Genomic DNA, 13,847 nt, shown 5'->3' on the forward strand with positions numbered 1-13,847 from the left:
GGGGTGAATTCCTTCATATTCCCGCTTGTTTTGAGAACTCACACAAGCTTGCCATATTTTTTTTTAGCCACAGAGTTAAGCAGCTTTACAGGCCACCAGTTAAACATGTCAGTTTGCCCCCTTTTTGCTGTTCAATAGATCTGAATGCACATTGTATACAGAAGTTGCAGGGGCATAGGCAATACAGAGAAAAACAGGTTTTTTTAAGCTAGAGGTGATAAGGAGGAATATGTGCACATCCAGATGATGTTGGAGTGCAACTTCAATCATCTTAGCACAGTTGGTGATATGATGGGAGTTGTAGTCCAATATCTGGATTGGACTGCTTTGATCCTGTACCTAAGTACCTGGGAGTAAGTCCTACTGAAAACCAGTAGCCTTGTTTCCAAGTAGAAATGCATAGGATCACAGTTTAAAGGTAGGGACTGCTTTGTATAGAAAAGCTTTTAACTGAATCTGCTCCTTGCCTGAGGTATAAAGTTGTATAGCCCAAACTCAGGTTTCTCAACTTCATGAGAAATAGGCTACGACAAAGCTAGGAAAAGTTATCCATATTGTAGAATCATAGAATAGTAGAGTTGGAAGTGGTCAAGAAGGTCAGCAAGTCCTACCCCTTGCTCAGTGCAGGAATCCCAATTAAAGCATCCCTCTATCCCTGAATGCTACATAAAGTTCTGATTTTTGTGTATTCAGACTTTCACCTTTCTGTTTATATGCTTGAATTAGAGCACTATCACAACTTACTCCTCTGCAACTCTCTCTCTCTCTGAGTAGCCTTTCCTATAAGTATTTTCTGGCGTGTTCCTGAATAGAAAATCTGTGGATATGCTAGTTGCAGTCACAAGGGATTCCTGGCTGGTAGATAAAGCATGACTAGTTACTGTGTAACTGGGTTACTGCAAACATACCTCACAGCTTTTGTCTCCAGCACAGGTGCAACAGTTCTGTGCTTGCCTGGGGATCTACATGGCAAAGAAGCTGCATATTTCTGAAGACAAATGCCATTTCTGGCATGTATTGTTTTCAGCAGAGCCACTCATGTCCATTGCTATTTGTGCCTCCAGTTCATTTCTATGGCCTTTTGGATCACTTCTTGTCCTTTGCCTCAGTCACCTCCCAGCTGAGCTGTCCACCAAGCACTATCAAGCCATGCAGCAATCAAAAAAGGAACGGCCTCAGCCAAGTGGGGACGACGCTCCTTCCCAATCCTACGTAGTGATACTGAGCGGGGGAGGGAAATTGTCCTGAGCTCCCAAAGTGGCGGGAGGGAGATAGATGTCACCTGCATGGACCGCCTTCCTCCGTTTCACCTGTGGTTGGTTCTTCACTTGCATCATAGCTGTTCATTATCATTTCCACAAGGCTAACAAGGTACGAGCAAGCCATGACGGGAGTGGGGCGTCCTCTCTAGCCCAGCTTGGTGCCCTTCAGAGGTGCCGGACTGGCACTGTAGTCCAGCGCCTCTGGCAGGCACCAACTTGCAGAAGGCTTAGCTCGATCAAGGCGAGAAGAACCGGAACGCGCCCTTCGCTGTAGCAAAGGCGGCCGAACAAAGAGGCGGCCGCAGCAGTGGCCGCCGGCAGAAGCACAGGCTTGGAGAGGTGGCATCATTCCTCTGCCCGGGGCAGACCCCTGGCTCTGGGAAGCGGCGGGACGCAGCGCCGGCGGGAAGGACCCTCGGCGGGGCGCGCGGGCATCGGAGCCGGCCTTTGCCGCAGGCAGGCTCCTCCTCCGCGGACGCCTTTAGGCTCCCTCAGCCTTGCGCTGTCAACCTAGCCCCGCCGATAGAAGGACAACGGGATTAGCCGGTAAGGAGCTGCGTTCTCCCAGCCCTGGCCAATCACGTGGCAAAAGGGAGGCGGGCCCCTGCTGCCCCGCACTAGGTTAGCGTGTGGTTTCGGCTGGTTGCTAACGCGCCGCGGCAGCACCTTTTGCCCGCTTGGCCGTGGCTGGGAGGCGCGGATGCGGCAGCCCCCCGCACCGGCGGGGAGGGGGAAGGAGGGAGGCGGGAATTTCCCGGCGTGCATTTGGCGCGAGTGGGGGAGTGGGCAGCCGGAGGCGGGATGGCCCCCACACGGGGCTCGGTCCCTGCAGAATAAAACGAGGGTCGCAAGTGGCGGCAGCCGTGCTGAGCGGGCGTCTTTGAGGCCCTTTCTTGGACGTGGGGCAGGGGGTGGGAAAAGCCCCCACCCCCCGGTGAGGCCTCAGCTTTAGAAAAGGGCCCCATCTGAACGCTGGGGAGCGGGCAGGGAAGAAGAGAGCTTCCTACTTTGGGCATCTGTCTGAGGTAAGTGGTGGGGGCGGGTAGCTCGGAGGACAAAGGGTTTCCCCACATTTCCCTATATCTGTGATAAAGAGGGAACCACCAGGCTGCCGCTTCCGCCCCCGGCTGCTGCTGCTGCTGTTCAGGCTGCTGTATGTTTGTGTTGATTTGTAAAGTCCCAATTGAGCAGGTTGGCAGCATATACCAGTTCGGGCTTTGCAACACCTTCTCATAAGGTTGGTTCTTAGAAGTCCCAAACTGCTGGCTGGCTTTTTGCCACTAGAAAATTGCTGGTTGCTTTGATACGGAGGTGTGTGATGGACTGATTTTTATTTTAGAATGCCTTGCTGTGGTACTCTGATGAAATAAACAATGGTTCCTCTCCCTGCCCTTTTTCATTATTTTGGGAAGTTGGAAAAAGTAAAAGTTGCTCTCATGGCTTTCTGACTTGTTCTCTGGTACCTTATACCAGCTTGCTATGATGAAATTGCTGCAGGGTCTTCATGGGCGTTTTAATAAGGGATATGAAGCTCCATGCTAAGTATGATGGATTGTATGAAATCTTTGTCCTACTTAAAGTAGACCTATTGAATGGGATTTTAGTTTGACTTCGATTCTATACAACCTGATGCACTGTGGCACTTGGTAGTTCTGAAGCTGTGTAGTGTGCATGGCTCACACTTTCTTTTGTTAGAAATGTTGCCCTTTTTGAAGACTCTTGCACTGCTTTGTGGAAAATAATTCTGTAGCTGTTCAGTTTTCAAAACCTTTGTGTTCCTCCCTTGTTTTACACTTGCTTTCAAGGAGTAGAAATAGCATGTTTTCAAATTAAAAGAGATGACATGCAGAAATAGGTGTTACCACTGCATTGTTGTTGTTTAGCAAAGTCACATCTGACCCTTCGTGACCCCATGGACAACACTCCTCCAGGCCTTCCTGTCCTCCACCATCCCCCAGAGTCCACTTAAGCTCACACTGACTGCTTCAGTGAGTCCATCTATCCACCTCACAAGGAGATTGTTTTGGACTCACTCGGAGAAAAGGATCTCCTTGAGAGCAAGCTGGCGCCTTCAGCATCCATGGTTGGAGCATAGACTTGGACTACTTTGATGTTGCCTGGTTTGCCTTGGATTCAAACTGAGATCATTCTGTCATTTTGGAGATTGTATCCCAGTACTGCTTTTCCTACTCTTTTATTGACTATGAATGCTACTCCATTTCTTCTGAGGGATTCTTGTCTGCAGTAGTATACCTGATAGTCATCTGCAATAAATTCACCCATTCCTGTCCATTTTAGTTCCCAAGATGTCAGTGTTCAGTCTTGTCATCTCATGTTTGACCACATCCAGGTTACCTTGGTTCATAAATCTTACATTCCAGGTTCCTATGGAGTATAGACCTTTATAGCATCAGACTTTCCTTTCACCACCGGATACATCCACAACTGAGTGTCCTTTCGGCTTTGACCCAGTTGCTTCATTTCTTTCTGGTGCTACTAGTACTAGCCCTCTTCTCTTCCCCAGTAGCACACTGACACCTTCCGACCTGAGGGGGCTAATCTTCTGGTGTCATATCTTTTATCTCTAGGCTTCTGTCCATGGGGTTTTCATGGCAAGGATACTGGAGTGGGTTGCCATTTCCTTCTCCAGTGGATCACCTTTTGTCAGAGCTCTCTGCTATGACCTGACCGTCTTGGGTCCCTGCATGGCATAGCTCATAGCTGCATTGCGCTACACGAGCCCCTTTGCCACGACAAGGCAGTGATCCATGAAGGGGCAACATTGTATTAATGCTTTGTTATAAACTGCATGTGATCCCTGAAAACTAACTGACCACTGTTTGGAGTCCCTTGAAATTGACTTACTAGTCATGATAGTAGTTTGGTGGCAAGTGGTACTCATGCTTAATGTTCAGAGAAGAGGTGTGTTTACCTTTGAAGACATACATAAATATACATTAAATGAAACTTAATTTTCAAATTTTATGAAGTTAGCGACTTAACCAAGTGGTTGTCATTTTTTATATAGTTCATATGTTTCATGCATTGAGAAATTTCAGAAATAATTTGATCAATGCAAATAAGTCTTTTCTCAGAGTACATGTTAAATTCACACATTAGACTCTTAAAAGACTGCATTCCTTCAGAATTGTACAAGGGCTGACTGGTTTGCTAGCAACCATGTATCTAAACCTCCTTTCCCATGGTAATGCTATATATCAAAAAGGAAGGGTTTATACATGATGGCATAAAGGCCTACAAGTGAACTTCACCATGATGGAAGCCTCACCTTTGAGTCAAAGGTTCAATGATTCAGCAATGGGGGTACCAAAAGTTAAAAGAAAGTGGTAGTAGTTATAGCAGTGTGATTATTCATTATTAAATGATAGAGGCCTGACATGCTTCTTAAACTATGCAAAGAAGTGTTATATGTGTCTTTTCGTTTTCCTGGTGTGATGAAGGGACCTTCATCCCATGCAGACCAAATCTTTAGCTTTACCATTTTCATTCTATCCTAACTGTTCTCTTGAATCCTAACCATATGATTCTCAGTATGATGAAATAGCTATGCACTGTCTAGTTGATGGTCTCACCTGTATTGCTGGACTTAGCATCTATTGTTTCCATAGAAAGTCCCTTGTTTATCTTTTCTGGGCCCACACACATGTAATTGTGAGTGCTTATAGGGGAGTAGGTGTGTGGATGAGCAGTTTGTGTTCTAACAGATGAAGAATGACTAGCCTCTAAACCAGGGGTCCTCAAACTTTTTCACCAGGGGGCCAGTTGAAAGGTGCCAGTGCTGGGCAGGGGCTGGAAAGGTGGTGCTGGCGGGGCACACGGGCCGGCGGGGGGGGCAGGGTTGGTGCATGAGGGCATGTGCACTCAGGTGGGGCGCGAGGTGCGGGCAGGGGTGGGCACGCGCCGTGAGGCAGGCGCACAAGGCAGCAGCTTGCTCGCTTGGAAATCATTTTCTCCGAGCGAGCAAACCGCTGCCTCCCCACATGTGGGGCGAGGTGGGTGGTGGCAGGTGGGTGCATGTCTGGGCAATGGGCGCGTGCACAGTGGGTCCAAATGGGCATGGTGGGCCAGATCCGGCCCCCGGGCCGTAGTTTGAGGACCCATGCTCTAAACAGAAGTGGAAACATAAAGCAATTTGGAAAATGAAATATTCTCCAGAATAGCTGAATGTACTAGAAGATTAGAGGGTGGAAACCTGTAACAAGGCAGCAGCTTGCTCGCTTGGAAATCATTTTCTCCGAGCGAGCAAACCGCTGCCTCCCCACATGTGGGGCGAGGTGGGTGGTGGCAGGTGGGTGCATGTCTGGGCAATGGGCGCGTGCACAGTGGGTCCAAATGGGCATGGTGGGCCAGATCCGGCCCCCGGGCCGTAGTTTGAGGACCCATGCTCTAAACAGAAGTGGAAACATAAAGCAATTTGGAAAATGAAATATTCTCCAGAATAGCTGAATGTACTAGAAGATTAGAGGGTGGAAACCTGTAAATGGTAGAATTAGGTACTGTGCATTTCTGGGGGCACTATGTGGGCAGAAAGTTTAGGTGTAAATGCTCTTTTTATGAATAAAATCTGGCTTTCATTGTAGAAGTGTGCATTGTTTTAAGTGTGACATTGTAGTCCCTTGAATCATATCCTTTTCTGAAAGTCTATAAGCGCTATGTAACCAACTTGTAAAAGTTTAAAAAATGCTAGATTGATTTTTTTAAAACCTAAATCTTTTTAAATGGAATTTGCCCAACTTTAGCTACCAGCTTGTCACCACCTCCAGTCATTTAAAACAGGGAACTCTAAACATCTTGCTCTGTTTTCCACATTTTCCATCTATATGACATAGATGTCTTACCCGATTTACTCAGCATCAGCAAATTCAGGACCCTCCATTTACTGCAGATATAAAATCATTGCTCCACGACAAGGACAACGAAATAAAAATATCAACATGGAAAATTAATTTGATTTGTTAAAAATAATTGCATTTGATTTCCTGAAAATAAACTCTAATCAACATTAGCAGAACATAGGCATCTTTGAGGTAGCATCACCACATGCAGGTAGGGAATTTTTGATTAAATGCAGAATAAACGAAGGAGAATAAGAGAGAGGGATTAAAATAATGGGAGTAGTGTTGAGCAGCAGGCAGGGGGTAAAGAGGGCCTGGAGTTCTTGAACAACAGTTGTGTAGTACTATGAAAATTCATTGGAGGATTCTTACGCTCTCAGACTTCAGTCATGAGCTTCCATTTCTCATCCTTATATTTTTGTGACCCTGAGGACTACATTTTTTAAAAGTAAGCTAGGATACTCATGGGTCTGATAGAGGCCCTTGAGAAAGGGTGAGGAATGTGTGGCCCTCCAGATGTTATTGAACTGCAGTTCTCATCAGCCATGGTTAACATTGTCATGTAGGCAACTGATACACGGTCTTCACCACTGTCCAGAATACTATGTTGAATCTCTACTGATACATATTCAAAGAAACTAGTGTCACGGGCCGTAGTGCTCACGATGCGATTCCTTTTCTGCTTCACTTTGTTTCCAGGGCTTCTGTCCTCCCCCAGTTCACGATGAAGAGTGCCCGTGGCAGCAGAACTTCCTTCCAGGGTGCTAGTGCCAGTGGTGTGGATCTCAGCCTTACAGGGCTGCCCATGCAGGTGCTTCAGCGCCCTAGCAGTGCTTCTCCAGGCAAACACATTGCTCGCTCCATCTCTGTCATTACTGAAAACAAACCCAAGAGGAATATCCTAGTAAGTATTGGGGTATTTCTTTCCCTTAAAGCCCAAGGTTGTTTTCTCAGTGTATTCTTGGTAAATTTGTTATGTTTAACCACGACCTTCAGTTTGGCTTATTGTGCTGTGTTTATCGTTCTTTGTTGAATACAGTCTGCTACAAGAGTAGCCCAAAAGGCTCAAGTGTTTATCACTCAAGTGTTTTTCAAACTTAAGAATGGCTAACTATCCCTCTATAGAGGGCTTCTTGTTCACATTTACTTTGCTGTTGAAGGAACATGGGGGCTTTACATTGGATCATAAAGATGTGACAAGATTCCTTCAGGCAGGCCATGAATCTGTGGGTTGTGTGAAGATGGAATAGAGTTCTACTAAAGGTAAAGGTTTCCCCAGGACATTAAAGTCCAGTCATGCCTGACTCTAGGCAGCGGTACTCATCTCCGTTTCCTAGCCGAGGGAGCCAGCATTTGACCACAGTTTCTGTGGTCATGTGGCCAGCATGACTAAACACCAAAGTGCATGGAACACTGTTACCTTCCCACCAAAGTGGTACCTTTTTATCTACTTGCATCTATATGCTTTCAAACTGCAAGGTTGGCAGGAGCTGGGACAAAGCGCAGGAGCTCACCCCGTGTGCAGATTCGAACTGTCAACCTTTCGATCAGCCAGCCCAGCAGCACAGTGGTTTGACCCACTGTGCCACCGCATCCCACAGAGTTCTACTACATATATGTATATAGTGTGTTGCAGTTATTTGGTTCTCCATGAGAAAGTTGTGTGATATTATCAAACTTCTCTGCTGTGCACAAGAAAATAATATAAAAATAACTACTAAGGAAGAAAAGACAGAACTGTAAATTCTAGCTTAGTCTTTGGAGCAATAATTCTACTCAAGGAGACACAAGAACTAAATAACCTTTTTGCTGACCTCTTAGTTTTCCACCAAACTTTTCCCACAACCTTTATATTAAAATGGGCAAGATGGCTCTAAAGATAAGATATAATATTCAGGCAAAAAAAGAGGATTCAGTCTAATAGTGTATTTCAAGGGGTTTTTAAATATGTACAATGAATTGTGGCATTCATTATGAAAACAATAAATAATAGCTAAGGTAGATATGGACTATATTGTCCTGGAGACTTCCCATCATCAAGCACAGGATAGGAGGGGTGGTAGAGGTATTTGCCTCCGTGTCTTCCCATCCTGCAGATTTCATAGGGTGGGCATTTTTTGCCTATTTTGCAAAGGTACTCTGGGGGAGGGGAGGAGAAAGCTGGAGAGGTTTCAAGGATATTCCATATGGCTTCTCTGGTCTCCTCCCATCCAAGCCCATTGGAATACCCCCTTTCCATCCCTCTGCATGGGCAAGTTTCTGACCTTGGAGCGGCTGCCAACATGGTTCTTTCCATGCTGGCTGTGAGGAAGGAGGATGGACCTGGTGCTAGATCTCTGACCCTTCCCCCATGCTAGCAATCCTATGATTCCTGGGAAACTCTCCCAAAAACCATAGGGTAGTTCTTTCCATATATAAGCTTTGTTATATCCTTTTTTTTTTGTTGCCTGTGCTAGTTAATTTTTATTACAAATGTGCATTTAAAAAAAGACAAGATAACAAGTAACACCACCTAATGTGCCCCTTAATCTTCCTTTCAAGGCAGAGTTGTCCTACCATCTGTAGGTGGTAGATGTAGTTTTCTCTTAGGATGGGTGCAAACAGAGTGATTTGGTATTAGTGTAACAGGAGTCTTCTGCTTCAAGGGCATCCAGATGGTAGCTAACCATCTACATTTTGCTTTGTCCCAGGAAGATGCAGGATTTGGCACTACCAGAGCTATGAACAACTTGCGAAGATCCAATAGCACAACTCAAGTTAACCAACAGGTGAATGGTGCCTTCAGGTGAGCCTTAAATGTGTTCATGAAAAAGCAGGACACATGCATAGGACTTCTCAGAGGCTGATTCACTTGTGCTTGTCTTTCTGAGTTCTCTGGGGAAAGTTGGTTGTTTTTTCCCCCCCTTTCTGAAGGCTTCCATAAGATGGATCAAAAAGCAGGGTTAATTTATATAGTGGTGAATAAGTTCCCACATTGCATAGTAGGCTGAGTGAATGTCTTTTGGAAATGGATGAAGCAATACTGTTGCACATTCCTGGAGGACTCCTGATTAATCCCCTTGTTTTGCTTCTCATCAGTGCAGAGCAGCATGGAGACTTCCTGACGTTGTTTGATAGCAGCTCAGGTGGGAGAAAAAAACTAGCAAGTCTGAGCAAAGTTTCCCCAGAGAAGACCACCACGTGGAATATACTAGTAAGAGCAAGGTCATACGAAGAAGTGCAAGTACAAGAGCACCTTCAGTGCAGTAGAATCCATCCTCAGATGAATTCATTTAGCCTCCTCTGTGCAGGCATTTGGGGCCTTTCTTGAGAAACACCTTCTTTGTGCATAAATGCACGGCAGTTGCTCAATTGTTGCAAGGGATATGAAGCCCTTTCTTTCACATTATCTATTTGTTGTGGAGAGCTTGCGTTTTCCAACATTCAGATGACTATGTGCTCTTAGGAAAATGTAACTCCCCTCCCCTCCCCTCCCCCCCCCCCCCCACATAACTGTCATACCAACTGCAATAGTGAGTCTTATAAAGAATATGTTTGTGTGGGTTTCTTGGGCGACTGTTTATTGCCCTCCCACACAAGAATATACTCTTCTTCTAAAAATTAAAGTAAAAATTTAAAAAGAATAGAAAGGCTCTATGCTGCAACAAGACTACTGCTATCTCCATTCATGACAAGAAGATGGGATACTTTCTTACTGGCACTAAGTGCTCAAGTAAAATTTGGGATTGTGGTATCATCTGGAAAACTCTCATACTGCTAGCATGCATAGCTTGCAGCACAGCCTGTTTAGGTCTCTGGCGCTGAACTGAAAGAAGAGATAAAATATGCTTCTGGGGAAGATGCACAAGCCCAAAGGATGGAGGAAAGTGTTATATGACTTTTGCATCTTGTTATCCCCTTGCCTGGCATTTGATCTAGCAGCTATCTGCTCAGGAATTGATAAAGTTTCTATATAATCTATGGGTGCAGAATTTGTGCCTCTGACACCCACACCTGGTTTTGAAAGTGCTTTTGGTTCTATTCTGAGACAATCCAGTTTAGCAAATTTCTGACACCCCTTTGAAAGCACCATTAATACAGCCACATCTCAGACTTCGTTTCTAATAAATGTCAGCATCTGTTATGCAGGTCATTTGTTTTCCCTAGTAATCCAGTGATACTGGAATGGGACTGAGTGGGATTCTACGCATAAGGTTAAATGGGAGTGCTGAACTCTTCCTGGGTGGGGGGTGGAATTGCCCCCTGTTGGACCCTCTGGGCTGGAGGGTGCCAGCAGATGTAACCAAACCCAGTACTGTCATTGCTATATTGACTTTGCCTTTCTGTAGTGGAATTAGAACAGTGGATTCTTTTTGGAGTTGTGGAACCTCTGTGTTGGCTGGATTAGGCAGGGTTCCATGCCCTGCTGTAGAATAAAGGCATAGATTAAAGAACTTGGAGAAGACTATGATATCTGGAGAAGATGTGTCACATACTGTGACAATGACTTTCTTATTTCTCTTTATGTTGTGCAGGATGAGCAGCCTAGAACATTACCTTTGCCAGCTAGCACTCGGGAGGTCCATGCAGGCATGAAGAAGAAAGAAATATATGTGCCACTTGCAGCCAACTTCACTGCCAATAACAGGTAGGAAAAGTGTGTTGGCAGTCAGTATTAGCTCTTGATATTTTTAGATACGTAGTAGAAGTCAAACTGATGAGGTTTTTTGGAAAGATGCTGAACTGAACTTGTATCTGGACCATTGCTACATTAACTGAGGATGATTGAGGAATCTTTTTTTCTATAGAAGGCCACATTCAGGCAGCAGGAGGCAAATCTCAGAGGCTCTTTGCCAGTGGTTAGCAGGGCCACCCCTTTTGTCTCTCTCCTCCTTCCTCCCCACCCAGAAAGCTGCTGTGGTAAGGACAGAACACTCTTTCTCCAGGTTTTAAGTGTGCTTGCATCAGTCTTTGGAAATTGAGTCATGGGCTGTATGAAATTAGGCTGCTTCATGCAGCCCTAGGGCCTCAGGTTGCGCATCCCTCATTTACCGCATCTGGGAGAGCAGCGTCCATTAGGCAGTGGATTCTGGAAATGAGGCTACTCAGTAAGCAAGAGCTGGCCCATTTGACAAGGCTTTGTATGATATGTCTATTTAAATAACATATTGGATAAACTATTATGAGAGAACGTTGACTCGTTTTCCTTTGCTCCTGTGAGGAGTAACAAAGGTGCCATGGGCAACTGTGTCACCACCATGGTGCATAACGATTACTCCACTTCAGAGAAGGCTTCTGCACCCAAGAGCTCCAACCAAGCCACCACCTCCCTCAAGTAAGTCTTTTCAGGTTCCTGTCACAGCTCTCCTTTCATGGGGCACCACAGGGTGGTAGGAGCTGGAAAGCATAAACGTGGCGACTTGGCTGATATTTCAAGTCTGGTGGGTGTGGGGAAGATATGGTTTTCAAGAAGGGAGGCAGAGGTTAGGAGGATGCATGAACACTGTTTGTAATCACCTACTGTCTCATGCATTAAAACCCCATAAAAATAAAGCTGCAGTTAATTTTAGGGGTTCTTTTATTCATATTAGTCCAGAGTCTAATAAGCATTATGACTTGGTCTGGACATGAGTCAAAGGACTGTCCACCAGTGTATGCAAAATATTCAAGTTTTCTCTTTTTTTGAAATCTTTTTTCAAAAAACATTTGTGATCTCATTCTCTGACTTGTGCAAATACCAGTACAGGTGGGAATACATGAGTCCTTGATTCCACACGGTGCTCTGTGAGGGAATTCAGTAGCCCCCATCCTTCTCTGTATCTGATATCCTTCAACTTAACAGCCTGTGCCATTTAATATAAAAGGGACTCACGTCTTGCAAACTGCTGTTTTCACTAAGGGAAGAGAATGGATTATCATACTGAGCAAAAACAGGTTTCTTTTCCAAGGCAGTGGCTCAAGGACGGTGTCCCTGAGAAACTGGAGCATGAAATAATAATCCGGAAAATGGGCAGTGTCCTTGATTGTATTCTGCTGTACATGGCGTGAGTCCATTGGGTAGTATAAAAAAAGGAGTCCCTGCAGATTTTACTCTGCTAGTGGAAGTGGCTATAGGGGGCAGCACTCATCTCTGTTTCGATGACCATGAGCCTGCGCTGTCCGAAGACATTCCTGTGGTCATGTGGCCAGCATGACGTCACGGGGCACTCTTTCCTCCCCACTGGAGAGGTACCTATTAATCTACTCGCATGCATACTTTTGAAGTGTCAGGTAGGCAAAAGCTAGGGACAAGGCAGCAGAAGATCACCCCATTGTGTGGACTTGAACTGCTGACCTTTTGATCGACAGCCTGAACGGCTCAGCGGTTAACCCACTGCACCACCACATCCCCTATACTGGGTCGCATGGCACACTGAAAATCCATGGAGCGATCCAAGGAATGTTTCTGACTGGATACGGTTCACTTGTTTCTTTAGCAACATTATCAAAGCTACTTCTAATGAAGACACAGAGGGCAGCAGCTACATGAAGTCCCAGAAGAACTTTTCCAGCAGCAATATCCTGGCTCGGAACAATAATACCAGCAGTGGTACTAACCCCCTCAGGAGGCAAGAAGTGTCAGAAGAGGAGGCTGAGCGGTAAGCATAGAGGAGCTGATGGGAGAAAGAGGAAGAGAAGGCAAGTTATGCAGAAGTAAGAGAGGAAATGGCTCAGAAAATATGTGCATGAATATGTTGCTCCTTAGCAGGTTTGATAGGTGTGCATTTTGTGGATTTCCATAGAATGATCTTAGTTCCAGCAAAATAGTGTTAATGGCTGTTATCATGCCTACATATTGTATACAACATAGTTTTCTAGAAGCCAAAAAGCAACATCTCTTTTTAAGCATAGGGGCCAAATAGGCCCGAGGCATTTTTCAAGCATGATGTCTCTCACTGTGACTGTCTTATGGCAAGTTCTACTTTTTGGTATATATAGCCATTGACAAGTAATACTTCTGAACCTCTTTCTGCCATTTTAGGTTCATTAACCAGGTCAATCTGGCTGCTGTGACGATTCAGCGCTGGTACAGACGACACTTGCAGAGGCACAAGGAGGGTGTGGCTCAGCTGGGGCGCTTGTTAGCTTCTAAAAGAGAGGTCTGTCTTCCCCATGTGCATCACATGAAGCAGCCATTCATTCATATATTTATATGCCACCTATAACTGCCAGAAAGGCCTCCCTAGGCAGTTCACACAATAAAACAGCATAAAAAAGTTAAAAGAATAACATCGTAAGACATAAAAATAGTACAGTATAATAAAACGAATAAAGGTCCATCAGCACTTACAAAGGGCTTAGATATTGAAGAATATCTTTAAAAGGTATGTCTTTGCCTGGCACCGAAACGAAAACAAAGATGGTGCCAGGTGAATTTCCCTAGGGAGGGCATTCCAGAGATGGGGGGCAGCAATAGAAAAGGCCCTTTGCCTATTTGCCACCCCTCATATTTCTCTGAGGAATGCCTTTCTTAGAAGGGCCTCCTGAGCTGATCTTAAGGGACTGGTAGGTATATATGGGTATAGATGGTCCTTGAGATGGCTGGGCCTCAAGCTGATTTCGGGCTTTATGTTAAAACAAGCACCTTGAATTAGCCCTGGGCCACAACTGATAACCAGTGTAATTCTTTCAAAACTCTCTAGGAATGCCAGTCACCAACCAAACAGCCCAATTTTGTACCAGTTATAATTTATTTATTAAAACATTTTTA

At 45.2% G+C, this 13,847-nt stretch overlaps 1 protein-coding gene across 2 annotated transcripts in view; it reads left to right on the forward strand.

Moving 5' to 3' along the window:
• Window positions 1-2,036: 2,036 nt before the first annotated feature.
• Window positions 2,037-13,847, forward strand: part of CEP131 (centrosomal protein 131) — a 37,050-nt gene continuing 25,239 nt past the window's right edge. Inside the window, exons 1-8 of one of the 2 annotated variants that reach the window (XM_044416931.1) lie at window positions 2,037-2,287; window positions 6,818-7,022; window positions 8,809-8,903; window positions 9,197-9,311; window positions 10,633-10,745; window positions 11,319-11,432; window positions 12,574-12,735; window positions 13,119-13,236. In XM_044416931.1, the coding sequence (XP_044272866.1) occupies window positions 6,843-7,022; window positions 8,809-8,903; window positions 9,197-9,311; window positions 10,633-10,745; window positions 11,319-11,432; window positions 12,574-12,735; window positions 13,119-13,236 (897 nt within the window). In that variant the 5' untranslated portion in view covers window positions 2,037-2,287; window positions 6,818-6,842. The remainder of the gene's footprint in view (window positions 2,288-6,817; window positions 7,023-8,808; window positions 8,904-9,196; window positions 9,312-10,632; window positions 10,746-11,318; window positions 11,433-12,573; window positions 12,736-13,118; window positions 13,237-13,847) is intronic. The other variant, XM_044416932.1, reaches the window with a different exon arrangement.

This window comes from Varanus komodoensis, unplaced genomic scaffold (genome assembly GCF_004798865.1).
Source record: "Varanus komodoensis strain SLA01 unplaced genomic scaffold, ASM479886v1 scaffold84, whole genome shotgun sequence".
Taxonomy (NCBI): domain Eukaryota; kingdom Metazoa; phylum Chordata; class Lepidosauria; order Squamata; family Varanidae; genus Varanus; species Varanus komodoensis.